Raw genomic sequence first — 11309 nt, 5'->3', positions numbered from 1 at the left:
AGAACTTCGTTTCTCAGCCACCGCAAAGGGCACCACAACCACCAACTCCAGTGGCTTCTTCACGTGCTGCTCCTCTTGCTGCTGCTGCTGCTGCTGCTGCTGCTGCTGCTTCTGCTGCTCTTTCCACAAAAGAGTCGGATCAGCTTCTGTCTCCGTAAATGGCTTCAGCTGATCCACCGCCACCACCGCAGCCTCCAACTCCACCCGCACCTTTCGCAGATACACACCGTAATGCTGTACGGCGAATAACAGAAAACATCCAAAAATGAGCATAAAATCAAACACGTAAAAATACTCTTCATTGCTCGCCAAGGTACCATGATAACCATCACTAAACTCTGCCACACGGAAAATGTTCCTGCCATACATTAGAGCAATTGTGCAGTACAGCGTCCAAAATACATGCCGTGCTGGCTTCAACGTTCCCAACCCGAACCGCGGGCTGCGCTGTACATACGCACACAGACATGTGAAGCATGTGAAGAACACCAACTGCGCCGCCAGACCTGCGAGCATGAGCTTACGGCCGAAGAGCGACGTGCCGGGGTCCTTGCTCGCCAACATGGCGCCCGCAGAGCCTTGCACAGTTAAACACAACACGTCTGACAGCGCGAAGAGCCGAGACTGCCACCGCATAAGTCGGGACTCCCGACCCGCCTTGGTCATGCCGGTCATCTTGCCCAGGCAGATGTACTCCACAATGGCCAGCAGCACGGGGCTAATAATCAGGAAGCACTGCATCAGCACGTAGCCGATGTAAGTGGGGGACTGCACCATCATCACGCGGGACAGAAAGCCCGCAGCCTCGAGTAACCCGGTCAGCACAACCGTCAACCTGTGTGTCATGACATGGGCAGGTTGGTACGGGGAGCCGTGTGAAGGGGGAGGAGGGGAACGAGGTGGTAGTGTAGCTGGGTGATGTACGACACCCAAACGCGACTGCACTCGGGGGCGTCAGTTCATTCGTGGGTGTGGTGGTGTGTGGGATTAGCGTCCCGCGGAAGGCGGGTGCACGAAATGTCGGGTCGCAGGGTTGTGCAGGTTGTGGCGCGAAAGACAGTATCAAGGCAGTCTGTGTTATGCCCAACGAATGCGGACAGTCAGGTTTTCTTGCAGGTCCATCAAGGCATCGAAGCCTTGATGGGGCCTTGAGGTGCCCAACAAGGCATTTGAAAGGTCGACGGTCTCCCAGGCCGTCCTAAGACCGGTTGGTGGCCGTACATGAGAAGTAGTGGCCGGACAGGCACTGTTGTGTAACTTACATGAACCACGATCTTGTCTTGCAGGTGATGGCAAAGACCACGATGCTGATCACCAGGTAGAGAATCAGCGCAGCGATGGCGGCACTCTTTCTTGGTATTTCCCCAAAAAACTGGATGATTATGTCATGGTCCGTTTCGGCAGGCATGCTTGCTGTTGTGGGGTCGTCCTCGGTCAATGAGTTCGCAGTCAAGTGTTACGTGTCAACCACCATCACGCATCACCTGTAAAGCAGTGCCTGGTGCAGTTTCTAAGCCAAAATCGACGAAACTATCGACTCCTAACTTGCGCAACGCTGGTTTCACGGAAATGCAACGTGAGAGCAACATCCCAGCGGAAGAATTGTCAGACACGTTTTCACATCTGCACAACACGCTAGAATGTGTTCATGACCGCAGTAGAAACATACCTGGAAAATTTGATATCGGATATGATAGCAAGGTGCAGGTGTCCCCAGGTGCCGAGATGCATTTACTAATAGCGAACGCAACGAGGGTCCCAACTGCGATCGAGGACTCAATTTCCACCTGTATAAATTAGAATCTGCTCTGAAAATACTTTTGCAATCTCAGAGGGAAAAATTCAGGAGAAGACGTGGCCGGAGAACACAGGTGCAATATAATATGAAGAGTCGTTCAACCAAGTCATTGACAATTTATATGCGTCTTCTGAAAAACGCGTTGCATGCGGTCGCGCGGCGCTACACTTAAAGTATTCTTCGCGGTGCTTGGTTTTGCGCAGAGGTGTATCACGGAACATATTTATACAATCAATAGTAATTTAAATAGTAATTTAAGGAAATGCAATTTTGTCATAGTACGGTGCTGCCCATGCCCATAGAGCGTAATTAATGTCATTTCTTACTTAGGGTGACGTCCCTTCTTCCAATCCTATGGAGCTTCTCTAAGCGCACTAAGAGCTAAGTCGTATCATTTTTTTGTATCAGCTTGTAATCTGTTTGAGCAACATTAATGCGTCCGTTCATTGCCGTTAACTGCGTGCCGGTAATCCATCAGGTCTCCAGGCGTGTCCATGATACAATAACAAACCTCGAAAATTCTATAATTGACTGAACACTTTCGGTGGATGTGCATGGAGACGGTGAAGCACTATCGGTGTACTCGATAATGCTGTTGACCGTGCCCGCGTATCGTACATTTTGGCTTTTCACACATCTGTGGCTAAGACGGATGGTGCTTATTCTGGGTAAACTGAGTAAACTGAGAGTTCAACAGAGGAGGCGAAGCTAGCGAGCTCACACGATGTGTCTACATACGGTACATGATTAGGAAGATACACTTTCCCATTTACGCCTGCGCTTGAAGCAGTTCTTATTACAGCATTACTCATCCCTGTCTCTGCGTTGCCGCTGACAGGACCCGCAGCGCAATTCATTAGCAGAGAGACTGTGAGGAAGAATGAGAGAAATGTGGAAGAGGCCCCATTAGAAACACAAGCCTGAGCACATCCAGACAATTCCTGCTGCCTCTGACCGGAGCAGCGCCCTGTGGTCCTTCCGCCTCCTCCCCTCCTCTTCATTAGCATGCGCCCAAGCCCCCAACCCGGCAGCTCACCCCCTTGCCAATGAGCACCCGCATGCCTGGTGGCATACACACATGGCCAGATATCGCCACATCTACACCTACATCCACAGCGATGTCGCATGCGAGTACTGATGCACCAATTTACTCACGCATGCCTTACCACCCTCACCCACCGCAGTCTGAACGCGGAATGAGGATATGGGCATGATATGGTACATCGACATTGACATTGACATTGACGTCCACACGACCTCAGCACTGCAACGGAACGGGGAGCACGGCAGCCAGGTTGGACCAGATCGGACGAGCAAGCATACAACGGCTACCAAACTCAATTGCTGCTGCACCCTTCGTACTCCACCACGGTTGCTAGCCACACAGGGTGCGGCTAAGCAAACACACACACACACACACACACACACACACACACACACACACACACACACACACACACACACACACACATCTCCCCCCCACACACAGAGTCAAGGATACGGCCAAGATCATGTGGGTGGGAGGAAAAGGAAAAGACGGAAGGAAGCGCGCGGCAGTAGCACGCGGATAGAGCTAGCTTGTGCTTCCGACGGCCCGCAGTCGACGAGCACCTACATACATACATATATATACGCTACACATCTACTCAACACTCCGAAGTGACGCAAGGAGTCCCCCGGGGGGTCGCTCAGTTCCCAGCGACCGTTCCATCCGTGAATCCACACCACTCTCTCCACCATGAGGGTGACTGCGGCTGTGTACGTCTGTACGTCTGTACCCCGCGTCTTGCACCACCAGGCACCACCTGCTGGACTCCAGACCCACAACCTCCGGTGCGCCTTCTCAGACAGGAAGACCCGGGACCGGGAACCAGGTGACCCCAGCGACCTCACGGCGGCACATGGCGACACATGGCGACAGCAAAGCTAAGCGCACACAAGCAAAGAGAGCGAGTGAGCGGGTGTCCCGCCTTAAAGTGCCTATCTCCCCCTTCCTCCCTCTCCCCCTCCTCCCTTTCCCTGTTCCTCTCTCTAGCCGTCGTTGCCACCCCTAGAGGCCCTTCAGCCGTCCCCTAGACTCGCATCATCCAGCTCAAACAAGAATTTTGAAAGAAACGCTCGCAAACAAATCCTGCTTCTGATAATCATGATATTGTTGCTGCTGCTACTGCGATATGCTCTCTCCCTCTTCTTTCCCTCCCTCGAAGGCAAACTCCCGCCACACCTCCCCTCCCCCCCAAAACCATTTGATAGCCCCATGGAAGATATGTTTAAACCATCCTCTCGAAGGACTGGAGAATAGCAAATTAGGTTTGGTTGTGGCAGGGACAAAAGGCTCAGTAATGATGGCAAGAGTCAGAAGCGTCATTGCTTACCGAAGAACAAGTGTGCTCGAATCACTAAAACTGCTCATCAAGGGTTCCAGCCGGTAATAGAGCTGATGATAGACAACACCACCAGACACTCCCGGGAGTCCAGGACTCGGCGGCACAGCCCATGTATAATCACCTCCTCCTCCTCCTCCTCCTACTACTACTACTACTACTACTACTACCGTCGCCACCAGCACCACTGCTTCAACCCCACTCACCCATCTACAACCCCGCGTTTGCCGTCCATCCCCTCCCTATCCTCCGGGCCCCCCGCCCTCCTCTCAGCCGCCCCCATCCTCCACGGCCCTCATGCTCTCCTCTCCCAGCAGCGCCAGGAACAGCAGCTCCTCGTAACTGAGGGCCGTCTGAGGGGTGGGCAGTAAACACCAGCCCACTTCCCGAACCCCGGCCTCACCACCATCCCCACCAGCCGGCTCAGTTCCCGTACGACCAGCAGGACCAGCACCACCAGCGCGCCCCGCAGTACCACTCGATGCTGCCGCAGTCCTATGGCCCTCGCCCTCTTCCTCCTTCCCCGCCACAGCAGCGGCACCAGCAGCAGCTGCTGCAGGTGGTAGCTGCAGTTGTGGCGGTGGCAGGCTGGTAGTTGCAATCCTCCTGCCAGCCGGCTGCAGCCCCCGAGCCCAGCAGTGCGCCTGATCCAGCGCCGCCATGAGGTCCAGGGTGGGCGGCTGGAGCTGAGCCAGCCAGGGGGGAGGGGGCTCGGTACCGGCTGCGCATGGGAGGGAGCGGAGGGAGACCCCGGGGTGCGGGTGTGTGTGTGGGGGGGGGGAAATGGAAGGACCACGGTGGGTAGAGATCGCCGCCGGGGAGGGAAGGGGCTACGAGGGGGGAAAGAAGGAATACTCGGGAGTGGATGGGCGCTCCGGATGGCTCCAGATGGAGAGAGGGTCGGCGGTTACAGACTGACGCGCAACCAGCACCACCACAACCACCTAAATGTGGCGTTCCCTGCCCCCCCCCCCCCGTCCACTGCCCACCCACCTGCCAAATGGTGTCCAGCCATCTGCCCCTCAGCGACCTGGCGTTCCGGCTCCGCCTCCTCCACCCCCCGGGGCACCACCTGCCGCTTCGCCGCCTTCCCCCGGGCCCCGAGCAGCGCCAGCGAGCCGCCCTCCCCTAGCGGGGGGACCTCCGCGAGGCCGCCCCCCATCAGGTTGCTGTAGTGGTGTGCGGAGCGGGGTAGTCCGGTGGGCAGCAGGTGCCGCCGGGGCAGTAGGCCGCTGCTCAGGGCCAGGGGCTCCCCGCCCCGGTCCGCCCGGTGGTGGGTACTGGAGTTCAGCCCCTCCCCTCTATCCACCACCGCCGTGGGGGTGGGGGTAGCCCCACCCGCCGCCGCATCATCATGATTACGATCGTGATCGCTATCGACAGCTGCTGGGTGAGGTGCTGGCTCTGGGGGAAGCCTCCGGGGGTGAGTCCCGCGTGGCGGGGGCCGCTGCTGACCTGGATGTCCCGGATGCTGCTGCTGGTGGTCTTGGTGGTGGTGGTGGTGGTGGTGGGGGAGGGGGGTTGCGTACAGCGGTGGGGCACACAGGCGACGGAGGGGGCAAGCCAGGCGGCTGACGTGGCCGAGGGCCCCACACCACCAGCAGATAGGGGAGTGCACTTGGAAGGCGTCAGAGAGGGGCACCAGGCCCAGTCCTGTGGCAGGGTGAGGTGAGGTGAGGGTGAGGGGTGTTGTAGTTCTGCTGTGTACCACGTCATAGATCTCTGCGCCGACCAAACACGGATAGAAACACGCACACCATCACGATAGACATACACACAAACACACACAAACACACACACGGAAAACATACACACACAAGCACACACACACGCACGCACGCAGCGGCCCTCCCTATTGCAAGCCCCCTAAGCCAACCCCCCCAACCCCACCCCACACCACCATCACCAGGCACGCCCACCTGCCGCCTTTACCACCGCGGCCGTGTGCACGTGATCCCTCAACCTGTCCGCAAGCAGCTGCCGGACCTTCACATTGGTGTGCTGCTTATGCGGCCCGGACAGACCCACCCAGCCAGGCAGACGACGGCCCCTCGCACCCGCCGCCACGGGCGCAGCGAGGGTGTGCAGCTGCCCCTCAGTTTCCCACACAAAGTCCCGCAGCGGGAGGGCCTTCACCGGGTCATGCAGCACCGCCAGGCGGGGGATGCGCGGCCAGCAGCGGGCGTTCAGGACGGACTCGCTGATGTTGGCTTCCACCGCGCGGGCGTGCCAAGCTATCATGGGCTGCACTCGTTCAGACCCGTATTGAGCCGCGGACGGTGGTTGGCGGTTGTGGCGGTTGCAGCAGGGGAATAATAGGGTAAACAAAGGCGTGGTGTTAAGAGGGTGGGGGGAGGTGTGCCGCAGCCACCCTCATGCAAAGTAAATTTATCATAAGGCCCGCCACCACAGAATCAGGAACATTTGCAGCTGCAGTGGTAGGGGGGTGGGGTGGACAGAGGATGTCTTCCCAAGCAAAAGGCTGGAAACGTAAGACAAGTAGAAATACACAAGCGTTGGGGAACACTTTGCATGACCTCTCTCTCTCTCTCTCTCCCCCTCTCTATACCGCTTGTTTTAGTTCGGCTTTTCCACATTCCCGCAATTCATACAACAATCAACAGGGGCGGTTTCGAAGCATATCGTACCATGACGTACCAGCCAGTAGGGGAGGCCGTCCTTCATCAAAAACTTCTCCCCGTCCAGCACCAGGCCGTCCTTTGTGATGTGGCGAGCGTCCTTGGTGCCGGGGGCGGCCACCACCTCCCCGTCGGGCGCCCCGATGTAGTACACCTCGGCGGGTGTCTTCCGCTCCCGTCCCCCCCCTTGCTGCTGCTGCTGCTGCTGTTTCCCCTTCTTTCTCCGCCGCTGCCGCTGCCGCTGCCGCGTGTCTAGCAGGCGCTCCTGCAGCGGCATGTCGTCGACATCTACACCTTGATGATCAGCACGACCGTCGTCCCGCGCTACCGCCTCCCCCTCCCCCTCCCCCTCCTCCCTCTCCTCCACATCTGCTCCCTGCCGCCTCCCCGCCCGCCTTCCCATTCTAGTTGCTGCTGTTGCTGCTGCGTCCTCCATCTCCACCTCCACCACGTCATCCTCCTCCTCCTCCGCCGCCGCCGCCGCTTCCTCCCCCTCACAGCCGTCGCCACGCAACCGCTTGCGACCGCGAATGACAGCTTCTCCACTGCCGCCAGGCGCCGCCCTTGCCACCCTCGTCCCCGCCGCCCTTGCCGCAGCTGTGTATGTCGCCTCCGGATCCCAGCCCAGTGCGCTTCGCAGGGCGTCCTTAACTCCAAACCCTCGATCGGAGTGGAGAGTGACCTCGTGAACGACCAGCCCTGTGAGCGGCCGCAAGCACGGCTCCCCGGCTAGCGGGTCGCGGCAGGCGGCACAGACGCCGCAGCCGAACCGCACTCGTACTACGTTATTGTCTTCCGCGGGGGGCGTGTCTCCGGAGCAGGTGGACGAGCCGCCAACAGGAACAGGGGGTGTCAGGGAGTGGCGTATGGCACCCAGACGCGACCGGAGGTCCGAGCCTGTGCGCGTGTACGGGTTTGGGGGGTTAACAGTAGAAGATGGAGTTGCAGGAAAAGGGGAAAATGGGGGGGGAGAATAAACTGGTGTGTGAACAAACCCCGCCGAAGCTCGTGGTTTAGGGTTTAGGGGGCTTGAGCAGCCCGCTCAGCCGCCACCACCCGGCAGTGGCCGTCCCGGGGTGACTCCAATGTTGTCGCAACCCCCACCGCTCCTCTAACGGCCGCACCTCTCGCAGGTAGCATCATGTCAAGGTTGTTGCGAGCCATCGCCCCCAAACCCAGATTGAGGGGCGTTCCAAACGGTCCCCGCAGCGCCAGCAATGCCATGTCAACAGCCTCAGCAGCCGCCTCAGGTGTACGACACAGCCGCAGAGGCGGACCTGCAGGCAGTCCCCAATCGCCGCTGGAGGGGCCACCGCTATCCCCGCCACTGGTCCTGGTCCTGGTGGTGATAGTGGTGGCGGCGGTGGTGGCGGCGGCGGCGGCTGCAGCGGGCGGTGGGGCGGTCATGGCAGCGGCAGCCGGCAGGCATGCGGCCCACAGCGGCGCGCTGATCATCACCACCTGCTGGTGCTGCTGGTGCTGCCCGATCGAGTTTTGTACGGCGGGCTCTCGGAGCAGCAACATACCCACCGGGAAAGCCCTGCGAGCCGCACGCGCTGTGTCGTACAGCAGCTGCAACTCGCAAGCCAAATTGACCTGTAAGCAACATCAACCAAGCACCCAGGCGGCATTCAACAGGCATTCAGGAGGGTGTGCCGACAGCAGATGCCCTTGATACCGCGGTAAGTGGATACCGGTAAGTGGATACCGGTCGGGAGAACTGGTGGTAGTACAAACCACCACGTAAGGACGCAGCGAACCTAGGAGCTCCTCCCTGGACAACCCACTCCTTACACACAAAGCAAAACACGTAACAGTGCAACATGATGGAGCGGCGCCGTGTGGACGACCTTACCAACGCAACGCCGTGCTCACTCCGATTCACACACACACACACACACACAGTGCCGCAAGAATCTAAACCCCTGAGCCTGTGCCTGCGTGTTGTACGTCCGGTAGGATATGCCTTCCCTGGACTACCAGGCCAGTAGTGCGGTTGCATGCTCACGGGCATGTGCGTACCTGGCGCAGGTGTGAGCGCCGCAACAGCCGCTCCTCCGCCTTCAGCCAACCGCCAGGCTCGTACCGCAACTTCTTCGGCACTGGCGCCAGCTGCCCAGCAGCGCTCCCGACGGCATCATGATCATGATGATAGTATTGCGCTGTAAATGAAGAAATCGGGTAGTGGGAGCGTGTGGTGTGTTGCGCCGCCAGGCCGGGCGACCCGCAGGCCGCTGCCCGCTCTGCGGCGACCACCAGTTGCCAGATGAACGGGTGTGAACCTGGTGACGGTGATGGTAATGGTGACGGTGGTGGTAGTGCTGCCCCAGTCATGTTACAAGGTCTGGGCCCCAATGGCGCTGCGGCCGCATCCGAAGCCTTCAGCCCTCCGCGGGATTGCGGGCGCTGGGTGGTGGCCGCGTCCACCGGGTCTGCCGACTGCTCCGCTGTGGCCGCCACCTCCTCCTCCGCCGCCGCCGCCGCCGCCACCTTCCGTTGCCGATCGACGACCCCACGCCCCTGACTGCTGGCAGGCTGCTTTCCTTTCAAGACCCCCATGCTACGCCCCAAGAGTGCACATAACAGGGGCTTCAGTCTCTCAACATCACCCTCAGTCGAAGCGCCCCCTCCAGCACCAGCACCAGCACCAGCACCAGCACCAGCGCCAATATCGCGAGCCGGCTCAGCTGAGGGCCTTCCTGGCGTTGAATGCTCGGACCCGAACGTCTTCAGTATCTTCATCCGCGCAGTCCTGAGCTTCGACGACCGGGAATCTCCCAACAGCATTTTGGGGTGGGCTGCCATCTGTGCTACGAGGGCCTCGGCGCATGCACCAACATCGCCACCGCCGTTGGTGGTGACGGCGACGGCTGTCGCGGCTGGCTGTAACGGCGCAGTGGCTATGGTAGCGGCGGAAGCACAGGAGGCTCGGGGCCCCCCCGTAGCGATTCGGTCTGCCAGCGATCGCAGCTTCTCGGCAATGTCCGCTGGTGGCCACTGGTCCACGAGGGCCTCCAGGAGGGCCGCCAAGGCGCGGTAGGATGCAGCGGAGTTTAAGAGCAAAGAACATCGTTCTGTAAAATATTTAGCCCCGTAGCCCTTCACCCGCCTGCCCGTTGCCTTCCCAAGTTGTTGGGCACCGGCAGCTGTAGCAGCACTTCCAGAGGCTGTAGCAGCCCCTGCAGCACCGTTCTGGGCGTCACTGCCCCGTTGAGGTTGGGGAACACCAAAAGTGCTACCTCCCCCATCGGCCGCATGATCAACGTTTCCGTCGTTAGCGCTGTCCGCCAGCGGCGCGCCCTTCATGCGTAACGCGAGGTGATGATTGCTTCGAAATGCGCAGGCCTCGAGCTGGTCCGCAATGGGACCGATGCGGCGGATAGACGTTCCAGGCTCCACGGCCGCCTCAGTAATCAGGTCAGCAAGGGTTCGCAGGACAAGTGTCGTTGGGAGCAACAAGCCTTGCGACCGTTCAATGGCAGTGCGGGAAACGGCGCCTGGAGTCAACCCCCCGGATGGGGACTGCAGTGCTGCAGGGAAGACCTGTCCCCCGGCACTAGTTCCCGCTACGGCGTCGTTGTTGTCACCGTCAGCGTTCGCCGTAATAGACTGTCGATTGGCAGCGGCATTTCTGCCGCGTTTCACAAGCTGGTTGGCAGCAACGTTCTTTTGCGTTGTGGCTGCGGGATTAGCGTGTGAGGGCCATGTACACAGCGGTAGGGCGGCTGAGGGTTATCAGCCGCCAAAACATAACAGTTGATGCCTTAAGCTGTATTTTACCTTGTTCGTCCTTGCGTTGCTTCTGTCTCTTACAGTCCTGCCGCACTGCAAGCTCGGACTCCACACCACGCTTTTGTCTTGGCATGCTGTGAAGCGACACATAAATGGAGCTTATATTGTTACTAGTCATTCAGTTTAAGGTAAGAAAAGTGCCTTCATGTCGAAATCGAAATGTTGATTCCCGCAAAGCTTTCCACGAATGTGTCATAGCATGTTAAAAGCTATTTTTCTGCATCACGTAAGTGGTGATAACTTCCGGATGTTGTAATGTCCACGGATTACTCCTTCCATCTATCTACAAAACGTTACCGTACAAGCGTCTCGGAGCCAGAAATGAAGAGCCCTAAAGCGCACGCGAAAGCTATGAATCGAACGGTGCTCGAGCCACGCATTACCTATCGTAGGATGCAAGGCCAACCTGGACAGTGCCTACCTATGCTTTTTCGGGGTTATCATAATGATACAGCCCTGAGGGACTCTGGTTCGCCTGCTGTCTGTCACTGATTTTGCGCGCCAGCTGCACGGCATGCATGCAACAGTTGTTCTTGCCTGGAAATCCATTTCCGCTTCTTGGCCCTCTCCCTTTCCCCATGATGTGGCTTATCCTTTAGAGACGGTTAGGCGCGCGGGTCGCGCTGCCCTCAGGACGCTCTCAGCATGTGCGAGCCTGACAATGCTGAAGGCAAGCTGGGATTTGGGAAGATATGG

The 11309-nt window shown here is 58.8% G+C and overlaps 2 protein-coding genes across 2 annotated transcripts; both read right to left on the bottom strand.

The window, feature by feature from the left end:
* Window positions 1–231: 231 nt before the first annotated feature.
* Window positions 232–1372, bottom strand: VOLCADRAFT_33026 (uncharacterized protein; the record flags this gene model as incomplete). Its single annotated transcript, XM_002957589.1, has 2 exons — window positions 232–835; window positions 1263–1372. Coding segments are annotated over 2 exons (714 nt in total), but the record flags the coding sequence as incomplete, so codon positions are not given.
* Window positions 1373–4451: 3079 nt separating this feature from the next.
* Window positions 4452–10686, bottom strand: VOLCADRAFT_98753 (uncharacterized protein; the record flags this gene model as incomplete). Its single annotated transcript, XM_002957588.1, has 9 exons — window positions 4452–4903; window positions 5176–5351; window positions 5492–5667; window positions 5801–5835; window positions 6102–6426; window positions 6841–7718; window positions 7946–8417; window positions 8844–10501; window positions 10602–10686. 9 exons carry the CDS (start codon window positions 10684–10686, stop codon window positions 4452–4454), a joined length of 4257 nt encoding a protein of 1418 aa, XP_002957634.1.
* Window positions 10687–11309: the final 623 nt, after the last annotated feature.

The sequence above is a fragment of the Volvox carteri genome (genome assembly GCF_000143455.1).
Source record: "Volvox carteri f. nagariensis unplaced genomic scaffold VOLCAscaffold_76, whole genome shotgun sequence".
Taxonomy (NCBI): Eukaryota; Viridiplantae; Chlorophyta; class Chlorophyceae; order Chlamydomonadales; family Volvocaceae; genus Volvox; species Volvox carteri.
The sequence above is the reverse complement of the archived record's forward strand: the minus strand, read 5'-3'. Positions and strand labels throughout refer to the sequence as shown.